This window comes from Molothrus ater, chromosome 12 (assembly GCF_012460135.2).
Source record: "Molothrus ater isolate BHLD 08-10-18 breed brown headed cowbird chromosome 12, BPBGC_Mater_1.1, whole genome shotgun sequence".
Taxonomy (NCBI): Eukaryota; Metazoa; Chordata; class Aves; order Passeriformes; family Icteridae; genus Molothrus; species Molothrus ater.
Window position 1 is genome coordinate 21164165 of NC_050489.2, and position 13830 is coordinate 21177994.

Below are 13830 nucleotides of genomic sequence, written 5' to 3' on the forward strand. Positions count from 1 at the left end.
CTCTTCAAGGCGTAGCACTGTGGCTACTGACTGAAAATAACTGTGGGATTAATGTATCACGTTAAATAGTTTAAAAACTGGCTCATTAATGGATTCTGAAAAAGAAATGTGAAATTATTGTATAAGAGACTTCCCTGTGCGTCTCATCTGCTGGGTTTTAATACTTGGCGGCAGCAGCAGTGCTGACACCCAGAGGATACAGAAATTAAGAACACTGAAATTAAACTCAAAACACTGATTTGGAAAAAGGACTGAGGGTTGTGGGCACTTCTCTTTATGGGAGACCACTGCCAGGCTGGCCAGGAGACCATCTAGCAGAAGGGGGTAATACATCCTGATTACAGAAACAGTTTGAGATACCTACCTGTTCTTTTTATCCTTGGGTTGTAGTGTCCACACTTCAGAATGCAGTTATATATTAATAAAGAGGGAAATACTTCAGATAATACATAGAAATAGGTTAATGTCTGGGTAACCTGTCTTGCACTGAGAAAGTTGAAAGTCACTGTCTTGTACTAAAAAAAATAAGTTTCACATAAGACTAATCAGTGAGACTCTCTGATCAGTGTACTGCAGGTAGTCTAGCTGCACATTTCAGAATTGTCTGCTACAATTCTTCAGAGTGCAACAAAAAGTCTTGTGGGATAGAAGTGTGTTATTGCCAGTATGGTTGATGGTGGTTATTGTACCTGGTCATCAGGTATAGTGAATGTTTTTTGCTGTAGTACCTGTACCTAGATTCCTTTTTCCAATGCTGCAGCTGTGTAACTGGCATTTCTCGAGGCTCCAAACCAGCATATGAGCAGGGGAAAGTTTGATTTCTAAGTGATCCCAATAGCACATCCAATGCTACTGCCTTATTTCTCTTGTCTGCAGGACAATAAAGTCAATGGTGTGACTTGCTGTACTCGGATGCTGGGCTGCACGTACCTGCATCCTTGGATCCTGCCCAAACCACATGTCTATTCTGTTCCACTGACTGTACAAGATGAGTTGCTACTTCTAGGGAACAAAGCTCTCTGGGAACACCTTTCTTATGCAGAAGCTGTCTCAGCTGTGCGGCACCTACACGACCCACTAGCTGCTGCAAAGAAACTATGCACTTTAGCACAAAGCTATGGTTGCCAAGACAATGTTGGTGCAATGGTGGTATGTCTGAACATCAGTGAGGACAACTGCACGTGTGAGATGCACGGCCTCACTCTGACAGGCCCTGGGGGATTTAGTTCTACCACCACCAAACCAGCTACACCTTCATGTAGCAGTGGAATTGCTTCAGAGTTCAGCAGTGAACTGTCTGCTTCTGAGGTGAGCAGTGAGGTGGGCTCTACTGCATCAGATGAACACAGTGCTGTTGGTCTCGATGGCAGCTTGCTACCACGACAAGAACGACGTTGCAGCCTACATCCTGTGCCCCCCTCAAGCATCTTTCAGCGCCAACCTTCCAGTGCCACCTTCTCTAGCAACCAGTCTGACAATGGTCTAGATAGTGATGATGAGCAGCCTGTGGAAGGTGTGATGACAAATGGCAGTAAAGTGGAGGTAGAGGTGGACATCCATTGCTGTAAAGGAAAGGGTATGGAATTAGAACATCCTGCTGCAGAGTACAGCTCTTCTGCTCCAGGGCCAGAGGATGACTCTGGGCTTGTACTCATCATTCGGAGGCAGAACAGTGTAAACAGCAACACTGTGCAGAGAGGGGTTAAGGAGAAGTGTGAACTCCAAAAATCTCTTTCCACATGTTGTCTTTATGGAAAGAAGCTTTCCAATGGCTCCATAGTGCCCTTGGAGGACAGCCTCAACCTCATCGAAGTAGCGACAGAGGCACCCAAGAAGAAGACAGGCTATTTTGCTGCTCCATCCCAGATGGAGCCAGAAGATCAATTTGTGGTGCCACCTGATCTGGAAGAGGAAGTGCAGGAACAAATGAAGCAGCACCAGGAGGATAGAGCAGATCAGGAGCTGAAAGAAGAACATGCAGCATCCCTGCCAGAGGAGTTTGATACAGCTTTGTAACCCTATGAGTACCATTCCCACATTATCTGTCCCAGGAAGCTCTGTTTAATAAGGGCTGTCATGCCCTCTGAGGGAGCTGGGATTCTGCAAGGAGTACAGACACCTGCTGCTTCCTTAATGAAGTTGAGGAAGAATCAGGAAGGCCAATGTCTGGGCTGCCCACTTAACCACTATAGCGTCTCAGTTGTTCTATGAGCACGCAGATCAGCAGCTGAGCTCTGTGTTAGGGACTGTCTGGTAAGTCCTTGAACCCTGAGGTTCTGCCAGCTCTGCTGGAAAGGGGCTGGTGTGTGTGTGTGTGGGGGGGGGGGGGGTGAGGAGGCTGCTGAGAGAGAAATGCTCAGTGTTTAGAGTCCTGTGAATATTTCTGATGCAGTGTCCCACCCTCCCCCCAGCACCTGACTTTGTTATTCCTTGAAAGAATACAGACAGTTGCAATGAAGCTGACCTGAGAATGGTTTCCTACATTAATTGCTAGCACTTTTATTTATTGCACTTAAGCTGTTATTTCCATTTCAGCCCAGCACTTTATTATTTAGGGTTAGGGGAGAAAGCACTCTGCAGCAGGTATGCTGTGGACTTTTCCCAATGGATGTTCTTAGGACAGTGGAGGACTCAGGGTACCAGTGTTCTGATGAGCACTGGTGTAGGGGAGAGTTAAGGTTATGGTGGGATCATTCTCTGCAGGATGAGAAAATACATAGCTGAGTGATAAGCAGGTGCCAAACAAAGCATTTTATATGAAGCATAGGAAAGATCAGCTCAGGACTGATTGATTAAGGCAACATGTATATCTAGTGCATCTAGCTGCAGAGCACAGACCCACCTCAGCAGCAGCCTGGCTACCTTCATCATGGATGCTTCACAGCAGAGGCTTCCTCTACAGAAGACATGGGATAAAGCCAGGAGCTTGTGCTTGTCCCAGTGGTCAGTCAGAAGAGCCAAGCTGTAAACAGTGGTGTGCTGCTCTAAGACTGGCAGAAGCATCCAGTGCTCTTTTCCATCCAGCATAAACCTCTGCATTGTCAGCTGCAGTGTCTTTGCTTGCCTCTGGAAGCAGGAGTCATATTCCAAATACACAGCAACCAGCATTTCATGGTATGTGCCCAGTTTGGCCACAAACAAGGTGAAACTTGTTCCTGCTTAGCCTTCAGCACAAAAGCAAAAATTAAACTTTTCATCTTATTAACATTTTTATCAGCACTGAAAAAGAAGTTTAAAACAGTCCCACTAATGATGAACTTGCTAGTCTGCACTCAGAGGCCTTGTGTTTCCATTAGGATTTTTGGTGCAGGTTGTAAGTTGGCTGCCCATGTTGTCATTTTGTATAAGAGTTGTGGAGATCACTGCCTCTGTAGCATGCAGATTTGTCTTCCTTTCTGACAGAGCTGGATAGCAGCTGTCCCTGTCATGTCAGTGGTGCAATAATCCTGACTGTGATGTGGGCTAGTGCCTTTTCTTCATTAATTATATATTTATGAAGAAACTAAACATTTCTTCTGAAGAGATCTGAAGGGCTTGAGTTGTCTATTTTTGGATCAAATTTGGGCCTTGCTCAGAAGGAAATACTGTGCAGACTATTTGTGGAATTCTGTCAATATAGATCTTTTCACAAAATCTAATGGAGTTTTACTGAGATTCCAGAGCACCCTGAATTTCTTATCACTAGGAAGAAAAGGTATTTCTATCATGCATGAGGAGCAACATTTTAGGATCTACTTTGTGCTAGTTGCAGTGTAATCATGAAACAACCCAACTTTTTGCAAAGTTTAAACTCTCACAATTTTGGTTGTTTAAAAGCCTATTTCATTTGGAACTGGAGGTTGAAGCTAATTCTTAAAATCACAGAAACAACAGTGTTTAAATCCTTTATGCAGAGGAAAAGCAGCAGAAAAGATTCAAATGCTAAACACCAAAATTCTTTCATGTTATCATCATGTAAGTATGCAGGAGAAGTTCATTCCAATGTTTTCAACTGCAACTTTTGATTCTGTCACTGGTGATAATTTTACCAAAAATCTGTGCCTAGCCTCACAGTTTGTGATACCTGAAAGGGCTGTAGAACAGCCTCCATTCAGTATGGGACTGATGCAGAAACCCTTATTTCTGAGTAAGACTCTGACAAGCCCTGCACTCTGAGTAGCATGTATGAATGCAAATCAGTTCTCAATTTCTTGCACTGATATGGAAAGTCCAGTGTGTCCTTGCCAGTCTGAATCAATAGTATTGCATGCAGAATTGCCACAAGGAGTTAGTAATGAATGGCTCTCCCTAGCTCAGCGTTGAAGGAATAAGGAAAACACATCTATCTGCAATAGAGCATGCAGATTCCTGAACTGCACCTCTTAGAGGTAGTGAAAGAATGGAACAGAAGGAATTCTTACTTGAACTTTTTCTCCAGTGCTGTCTCTGGTTTTGAAGCAGAAAGGGAGTTTAAATACAGCCAGCTCCTATTTTCTATGGGTGTGAACTGTCATGGAAGACATGGCTTGTTATCTTTCTTACATTCCAGGCAGAATCCACAGATTTATGTGAAGCTGGTATTACGGACTCCAGGCAGCACAGGCTGACTTGACTTCACCTGTTCCAAATAGTCTTTCTCTTTTTGACTAAGACAAGTGCTGGTGTCCTCAAGCAGCTTTTGCATATTTCCCATGTGCTTCTTCCAAGGATTAAGCTTTTCCTTTTCCATTTCAGCCACAGCATTGTGATGCTTTTTCTCCAGTCATCCAAAATCTTTTTCATGCATTAAAAATAGTGCCTGTTCATCACAAAAAGTACTGCTTTTTCCTAGGCCAGTTTTGGGAGTCAGCAAAGACACTGGCGTAATTTTTTTCACGCAAGTGTCTTGGATTTTCTAACACAAGATTCCAACTGCTGAGACATGCTTCAAGGTCACTGTCATCCAAAGAAAAGGGGTTTTTTTCTGACATTGGTCAGACAGTGGCTGGGTTATCTTCATCTGTCTGGTGAGAACAACTCTCAGAACAAAGTGCTTCCCTCCACTACCTTTTGTTTTCCTTCCTCCTGTGTGTCTCCCCTACTTTATTTATTAACACTACCTTAGATTTCAAGCTCCCAAGGAGCACTGCTGTAGGTGGAACAGGTATGAAAGGGCGAGTTTACTGAAGGACTCATAGCAGTCTTCAGAAAGTGTCTTCCCAGTTATCTTTCTCTTCTCCAGTTTCTTCCCTAATTTTTGTTTTTGGAGTTTGCAGAGATACTATGTGATCATCACATAGCCACATCACTGAGAATGTCCCACTCATTTGCAGACTTGCTGTTAGAGAGGGATTCTCACCTTGAGGTCCTCAGGCTATTTTGTCCCTGCTGAGCAATGCAAGCCCTCCCACGCTGCACGCAGCCACAGCCAAGGAGGTTGCTGGTCCATCTTTTCAGTAATTCTGGCTCTGCTGATAAGCATGCTTGCTGAGAAAGGTACTCTGAAGGCACTGCTCTGTCCTGTCCTGTCCAGAAAGGCTTCTGTAAAAGGAACCCCTAAGGGTTATATTGACTGGTGGGTAGCGGGGTCTCAGGTGTTAAAGGTAAGAGATAGCCCCCAAGTTGCCCCTAGAACAAGGAACAGGCCCCAGTGGAGGCAGCATCACAGACTGTTCATACCAGACTGGAATCTTCAGTTAGATGGGAGGATAACATCCTGTTCCAAGAAGGAGGAAGTATTCCCCTCTCTCGGGGACAAGCTGCTGTGAAGTCTGAAATCTTTCCTGTAGTACACAGGACCTTCAGCCACACTTAAGGCTTTGGACCTGTGGGGTTTCTGCACTCCTTCCAGATAGATGCTGGTGGCTTTTGTGTCACTTGCTGAAGGCCTTGCTTCAGGCAGATCTCCTCTTTGGTCTTGTGTTCTGCTGTTCTATTGCTCTCTAAAGACTCAACTGTACTTTTCCTCTTTTTTCACATTTTAAAATGTTACCTTTTTAAAATTATTCATATGATCTGGCGCATGTTAAATATTGCAGTGTACCAACTGTTTACTAAATAATCCTTTTTCATGCTTTGTTTTGTTTTTAAAAAGGAGAGTATTTTCTGTATCCCACTCTAGCATGCACCTATAAGGATCCCTGTTTTTATTGTGTGTGGGAGTAGGTTGTCTAATGAATGTGCCCTCAGCACTGTGGCCTATGTATTGCTTTGGAAAGGCAAATAACGTAAGATTGCTGGAAAACACTAGTCCACTGATTCTTTATTCAGATGTATAGAGCGGTTCAGGGAGGAAGAGTATTTTTGCATTGAATTTTCAGCTGACTTAGCAATAAAGATTTTTACTTTCATCTAACAGCTTATTCTGATTCTGTTACTGTGATGGAAAAAAAATCTCTGCAATATCCCAGTCAAAGGTAGCTGTGTCTAGCAGCAGCTGTGCTGCAGGTTATTCACTGAGCTCTGTGTGCTACTTCACTCATCAGCCTTCCGTACAAAAACTTCTTTCAGAACACTGTGAGGGTAGAATTAGGCTTACCAATTATTAAGGCAGCTTTGTTTCCTGCTAGAGGAATGCTGCCCTGTGAACTTGCTCTCAATAGCACTGTACAGCTCTAGAAGTAGCTGCAACAAGAGGAAATACAGAAATGTTAACAGAAACAGGACAACAATGGACTGTCCACGTAAATCCCTGTGCTAAGACACTTGATGTTAAAAGGCAAAAAAAACTTGAACTAAAAACAAACTAAATCAAACAAACCCCAAAGCAGCTAGTGTGTTCCTACTTGACATCTGTTTTACTTTAGTGTCTCTAGTGTTCCATGGTTTTGGTAATTGTGAGGATATTTGGTCACTGGTGCCAGTGAAAGAAGAGGTATGTCCAAGGCAAAGCATGTTTCTAGTATGTTTAGTTTTTTTAATATGGGCAGAACTCATCTGTGAAACTACGGTGGTTCCATGAACAATGCACACAGTGGACACTGCTCTGAAGTGGCATTTTATTTTAAGACATGAGTTGGTGATTCTAGTGCTACTTTTCCCAGTTAAATTTCCTATAAGTTTTTGTAAAAAAAAAAAAAATTAAGAGCAGCATCTCATTTCTCCAACTTGTACATTGAAAATGTATTTTGAAAACAATATACTTCTATATTCAATCACCCATTTGATCTCATAAAGCTTTTGTCTGACTATCCCAATCCAGGACATCTTGTTAAGCAAAACTCTTGTATACAAGTCATATAAAAAGACCATTTCATACATAAATGCACCCTCTCCAGGAGTTTGAAAAGGCATTTTATCACAAGTTTGACTGAGTTTGAGAGGTTTTTTTCAAGATATTTTCATGGCTTTGTAAATGTGATGTTCACACTGGTCTGTTAATTCCAAGAGACCTACAAGGAAGCAATGCTTAATTGTCACAACCATGGGCCTCAGTCACTTGTTTTTAAGAGCTCTTTTGTCAGCAGAGTCACGTGCCTTTTGTAAAGACAGTTTCAGCTACAAAAAGCTGTTCATTGACAAAAGCATGTAGTGGCAGTACTTGTAGCAAGGCCTCACTGGAGAAGAGGACACCTGAGAGTGGGATGGAAGGGCTGCCTGTGAAGCAGAGACAATCCATTGCATCAGCTTTGAGCCACTAATAACTCAATAATGCAAATTCAAGTTAGGGATAACCTGACTCTACCATATTTAGAGCTATGCTAGCTTGGTGAGTGTTCTGTAGCATTAAGGCTACAGAAGAAAGGAAAGCATACTGCTTCATCTCAGTAAGACTGGCAAAAATCAAGACTGGAGTGGAGGAATCATTTGAAAGTTCTTATAATTGCAGTGGCTTCTGTTTCTGTTCATGAACTGTCCTGTAATCTCTGACAGCTAGGCCTGCACTGAGCAGGTATGCCATAGCAGCCATGCAGCCCAATAGGCCAGCAGCAATCTCTGCCCCATGCAGGCTGCACCAGAAGCCCTGATAGCCTTTGCTTTGATAAAGCTGCTCTCTCTCTTTGCACACTGATGAATTATAAACGCTCAGCAGAGAATGGAGGAAATAGTACAGAGCAGGAACTGTGCTAACTGCAATCACTACGTACAAGGTGCATTCAATTAGCAGCCATGCTGGGAAGTGCCACGGGACCTGCAGAACACTAACCAAAATTAGAACACAAGGGAAGACCAGGAGACACCCTCCCACGACCATCGCTGCCCTTGCAATGGGCAGCTTCAGTAGGTAGAAACGTTGGTCAAGCTGCTGGGCTCGCTCCCCCTCCGCTCCGCCGAAGCCGCTGTAGGCCCCGCCGTACTGGTAGTAGTAGATGCCCCCCAGGGCGGGGAGGCCGGTGTATCCTCCCGCTGAGCCACAGGACACGGAGCTGCAGACCAGGATCAGGACGGCGAGCAGGACCTCCACCATCTGGCAGAAGGCTGGAGGGGAGGCCGAGGTGAGTCTGCGGCCGCAGAGGAGCGCCCGGGAGGGAGCCGGGCCAGCCGCTGCGCTCCGCAGGACAGAGGGAGCGGCTCCCGCCGGCCGCGCTCACCCCGGCCTGTGTGCAGGTACAGGCAGTGGCGGCGCTCCAGCGACCCCGGCACGGTGCGTCTTCCCCGCGGCCCCTCTGCCTCTGGTGCGGGTATGGCGCTAAGGAGAGATGATGGCAGGGATGGCAGTGACCCGTCCAGGCCCCTCGCCGCCGCCAGTCCGGTCCGCCCAGCCCCGGTGGCGACCCGGAGCCCTCGCGGCCTCCCGCCCGCTGCCCTCACCGCCCGCTGCCCTCACCGCCCGCTGCCCGCCGCTGCCCTCACCGCCTGCCCGCCCCGGCACGTTCCCCCCGCGCGGCACGGGGGCAGCCCCGCTCCGCCATGGCCCGGCGCGGCCCCGCTCCGCCGGCGCTGGGGCCGGGGGCCCGGGCCGGGCCGCCCCGGGGTACCGCTGGCGCGGTGAACTCCGTCTCGTCCTCTCGCCTCCGCCCCGCCGGCGCTTCTCTAAAGTGGTGGAAGCTCCGACCGGGCTAGGCCCTGCCCCGTCTGAAGGTGCTCAGCTCCCCGGCGCAGGTGCGCGGTCTTCCGGCACCTGCGCACGATTCACCAGCTGCTGGCTGTGTATGCCCGCTCCCCTTCGCTTCCACGGACGCGGTCCCGCGGTCCTCGCAGCCCCTTGTGGCGATAACGTCTCGAGGTTTCTCACCTGCCACAGAACATGCTTGTTAGAACCCACTGGAAACTGACTAAATTTATCTAACTAAATTTTCACAATTGTACAAGTTCTGCCTTTTCCTGTGCTGTGAGTTTTGGTGAGTGTTCTTAATTCAGTTTTTCTGCCTCCTCGTGCCTCTGTAAACTTCATCCGTGCCTCTCTGCTCCTTATGCAAACCCCACTCCCAGCTTCTCTGGGCCTGTCCTAACTCCCCTAAACCCATCCTGTGAAGCAGTGATTGCACCTCTATGCAGCACTCAAGACACAAGTGCACTGGCAGTTTACATCAGCAGAACAGCTGTCTGTCTTGTCCTGGCAATGCTCAGCATTTTGTTGCTTCTCCAGCTGCCCCAGCACAGAGCCAGTGTCTCCAGATACAGTCACTAACACCGTGGGATCTGTCCTGCAGTGCAGCTGTGAGGTTCCAGTTCAGCCCTTGGCAGATCATGTTCAGGTAATTTTCTTTAGATATGTTACCTTATATTTAGCCATACAGAACAAAATAGACCCCTTTTGTGTCTTTTTGCCGGAGGGCACTTCAGACTATGTGATGGGACCTTTTTACTGACAATAATGTCCTGCTGCCCTCCGTCTGTCCTCCCATCCTGGTAGACCCCTTAGCACAGCAGCCATCACTTTCCAGCAGAGGAGGTGATGAATTATTCCTGTGGTTATTGGCAGTGGCTGGAGCGAAGGCAAGTCAGGATCTTACCCATTTACAAGTGTCAGCATTTCTCAGGACTGGTAAGGGCAGAGCTGATTCAGGAAAGGGAGAAAAGTAAGGACAGCAGGACAATTTGAAAATACAGAAAACTCCACATTCAGAGCAAATGCTTTTATTCAAGAGTTTGACCAAACACTGTCTGTAAAAGCTCTTTGCTTTTACAGCAAAAAAAATTGCAAAGAAATACTTTCATTACCTTTAGGAAAACAGTTACACTGTAAGGTCTCAGACACAGTACCTGAATATGTGCCCTGAGAGGCACACATTCCAAATTTGTCTCTAAAATGCAGAAATGCATTTCCTCCATCTGCAAGACCGGTGGCAACAGACTGTTTCACTCTTCTGTCTCTACAGGAGCAACAGCAATAACCCTATAGACTTATATGGTGAAAAGGCAAAAAACTGCACCTCAGCACTGTGGGAAAACACTCTCCTCAACACTTCACCTGATTCCACAAAGGTCTGGAGATCTGAAAATGCATCTTAGAATTTACTTAGGTTGAGGTAAGAGAGAAGGAAAACAAAAGAACCATTGTTTCAAAGCCCAGGTCAGATAGAGGGGACAGAAATTGTGTGCAAAGTTAGAAAATGGAGAATCCATAGGGAGCTTAGGACGAGCAGTCTGGAGATAGTGCAGGTGCTCAGCAGTGAGGCTGTTGCACACAACCTTTCATCAGCATATGTTGCATCACTCATGTTGACGTGCCAGAAAGCAGGCCTCCTTGATGGATGGGTTTAAAAATTTTAGCAACCCTTTGTGAACTTTCAGGGTCATGCACAGTGCCATTTTTCTTAGTAGATCTTTTGGCTGAAAGGGACATGAAGAACTAAGCTGAATAGTCATGAGTCACAAGAAGGGATGAAATAAGTGTTTCTTACGCAGAGTGTTGCTGCTGGTCATCCAACAAACTGAGATAAAGCTTTCTTTGGATTTGTCTGTGATTTACTTGTTCAAAGACAGAGACAGGAAGTATTGGTCTGTTGGAGATGTGTTCAGTGTTTTACTAGAGTGTTTGCTGCTAAAAAGTGAAGTACGAGCTTAAGATACCACAGAAGTGAGTCAATCTTATTTAATTTCTGTTGCTATAATGAGAAATCTTAAAAATACTTTGTGTCACTTCACTCCTGCTCAAAGTACTGTAGCTGAACTTGGTCAGCATCATCTTCTGGGTTCCTGTTTTCACTGCAACAAATACCAGTCAGCAGAACAGAGCAATAGGAAGTTGAGGATGCCAGTATTAATCTTCTCCACTGTTTAGGCTTCTCTTTGTAATTATTTATTATTATTATTTTTGGCTTCCTTGTTTCTGGCTACTTCTGGTATCATTGCTGTGCTAAGGGAGGGAATGTTGTGGTTTGGCTTGCCATGGACCAAGAGCTCTGACCTGGTTCAGTGCCCTCCCTGGGAACTTGGAGGGTAAAGTGGTAGGAGCAAGTAATGAACTGCCTTGTATGTCTCCAGTTTGAGGCAGCTGGGAGCTGCAGCACAATCACTGCTGAACACCACAACCAGATTTATTGACTGTCCCACATAAATAAATAATCACAGGGACAATGAGTGCAGCATGATGACGATAGAGCAGTACTGTAGAAAAGAACTGGAGGTTACTGTGAATGACAAACTGAACTCAAGTCCACAATGTCATCCTGTTGCGAAAAAACTAACATTTCTAGGGTGTATGAACAGGAATGTCACATGTAGGACGTGTGAAGAAATTCTTCTGCCCCCACTTCAGACTGGCTTGGCCCCAGTCTTGCACACTGTGTTTCCAGGGGCAAGTGGATCAGCTGGAGGGGATTCAGAAGAAAGCAAAAGAAATATCTAGAAATACAACCTCTGAGAAAAAGATTGATCACAGACATCTCATTTCAAATAACAAGCATCTCTTAAAAGCTGCAAGCTTGTTAATAGAGAGGTGTCTAGACAACTTGCAAACTTGTAAAAACCTCTTGTCAAGAGCAGGGAAATATTTTGTTCACTCTGTTTGCTGTTGGCATGGTCAGAAAACAGAGAGCTTAGCTTGAAGCAAAAGGGATTTATTTTAGGCACCCTCAATGTTTCTCACGCACACTCCAACTCCACCATTTTATAAGGAGATGAACAGTTATTGCAGGAGTGGATGAGTCAGAAGATGGTAGGTTTCCATCACTGGGGCTGTAATTCAGTCATGAGAAGGCTGGCCTGTCTGTGTTCTTGTGAGAAGGAAGTGCTGGTGCTGCCCACGGCACTCACTATAACCGCACAGTGTCATCTCACCCCACAAAGCCACTGTGCCCCTTTCCGCACCACCCCCATTAGCTGGGCACTGTCCCAGTGGCTGCAAGGCCTTTGGAGGACAGTTGCTATGACATATCATGCAACAGCTCAAGTCTCTGAAGTCGTAAGTCAAACACAGGATATGCACTTACCTGGATAATATTTACCTGGATGTAAACAGACACAAGTCTGGACAAGATGGTTTTTTTCACTGTGCCTGCACTCAGGAGCCAGTAACACTCACACTTTGTGGAACATTCTTCTCAGCAGCTGTAACAGGAATTGCAAGTCTTTCATCGTGGCTGTTGGGCCTGTAGCTCACTGATGCTTCCAACTCCCCGCAAACCTGGAGTGCACTCTGTGTCTGTCAATGTGCTGGCTATGGACTCAGTGCCCAGGCTGAGCAAGCAAAGGCTCCTATCCCTGCTGGACTCTGTACCCTCCCAGCACCACAGTGGTCAGAGGCTGGGTAGTGCAGTCTACTGCTGAAAGGAGTAGACATAAATTGCTGGAAATTAAAGCAAAAAAAATTTTTTTGGGGGGTAGGTAACAAGTGAAGTGATTTGTTACCGACCCTGGTAACAAATTTTTATGCAGAGTACTAGTTGGCTGTCTGTCCCTGCACCTCCCAGTGCAGCCTGAATTGGCAAAACTGTCCTTGTGTATGACCTACCTGCAGTCTGACAGAGACAGGTTTGTCAGTGCAGCAATGCTTGAGCCTGTGCTCTCCTCAAGCAGCTGTTTGTCAGTCCCGCTTTGTGTCTGCAGCTCAGTCTGGAAGCCGAATTGCTTGGTCTTAATGGCTTCACCTCTGCTCACAGAAATGGGACTCTGGGAGCCTTGGTACCAGAGAAAGGCAGTACCATAAAAATGCTGAAGTTATCACTAGTTTCTCCTTCCAGTGGGAAGAGATAAAAATCAACTGCTCAAGGTACACAAGAAAGAGGGAGCTGAAGCGGTATGCACAAGATACCTGTGATGTTGACCTGCTGGGACAGAGAAGCAAACTACAGAGGGTGGAGGCAAGTGAGTGGGGTGAGGTGTCAGTGGGGAGCATAGGGGCCTGACAGTGCAGAGAGATGGCAGCCTTGCTGGCAGAAATGCATCCTGCAGGGTATGGCTGCCTCTTTCACCGCACCATAGAAGGATGGCTTGGCCATATTTCTAGAACACTAATTGCTGAGTTGTGTGTTCATGCTTTTGTCCTGTGAAACACTGCACAACAAGGGGTGGGAGGATAGGGGCTGCATACCCCATGTGAAAGTGTCTGGAGGAGGACTGGGGTCATTCAGTGAGAGGAGAAGGGCATTGTAATAGCAGGAGAGACCCACAGATGCCGTTGTACACGTCTGTCCTCACCCTGCTTCTCACCAGGTTCTCAACATTATGTAACTGAGCCTCCTATGTCTCCAGAGCCACATTTGTCCCCACCTTGGCAACAGACTTCGACTGTGGCCTTCCCTGAACCCCACTGCTGTGTGCAGTATGACGGGTAGGGCTCCAGTTGCGTCACTTTGGGGACTGTTGCTAGGCAGAACATACAGCATCGTCCTTGAGGCCTCCCAATGCCATGTTTAACCCTGCCAGGGCTGCAGCATGACAAGACATGGGGCTAGCTGAGGGAAGTGAGAAAATAACCCATAGGTGCTTGGAGAGGGCCTGCATAAACTTCCAAAGGTCACTCATGTCAGGTTTCAGTCAAAAGAA

General features: G+C 46.3%; 2 protein-coding genes across 2 annotated transcripts in view; one reads left to right on the forward strand and one right to left on the reverse strand.

Moving 5' to 3' along the window:
- The window catches only part of PHLPP2 (PH domain and leucine rich repeat protein phosphatase 2), a 32436-nt gene extending 26123 nt beyond the window's left edge, over positions 1 to 6313 (forward strand). Inside the window, exon 19 of the mRNA XM_036390123.1 lies at positions 877 to 6313. Within this exon, the coding sequence (XP_036246016.1) occupies positions 877 to 2016 (1140 nt within the window). The 3' untranslated portion in view covers positions 2017 to 6313. The remainder of the gene's footprint in view (positions 1 to 876) is intronic.
- Positions 6314 to 6936: 623 nt separating this feature from the next.
- Positions 6937 to 13695, reverse strand: MARVELD3 (MARVEL domain containing 3). The gene is given in 8 exon segments (XM_054516122.1): positions 6937 to 8418; positions 8421 to 8587; positions 8752 to 8990; positions 8993 to 9076; positions 9078 to 9133; positions 12276 to 12362; positions 13097 to 13109; positions 13666 to 13695. Coding segments are annotated over 8 exon segments (1320 nt in total). The 3' UTR covers positions 6937 to 7774.
- Between the last annotated feature and the right edge of the window lie 135 nt (positions 13696 to 13830).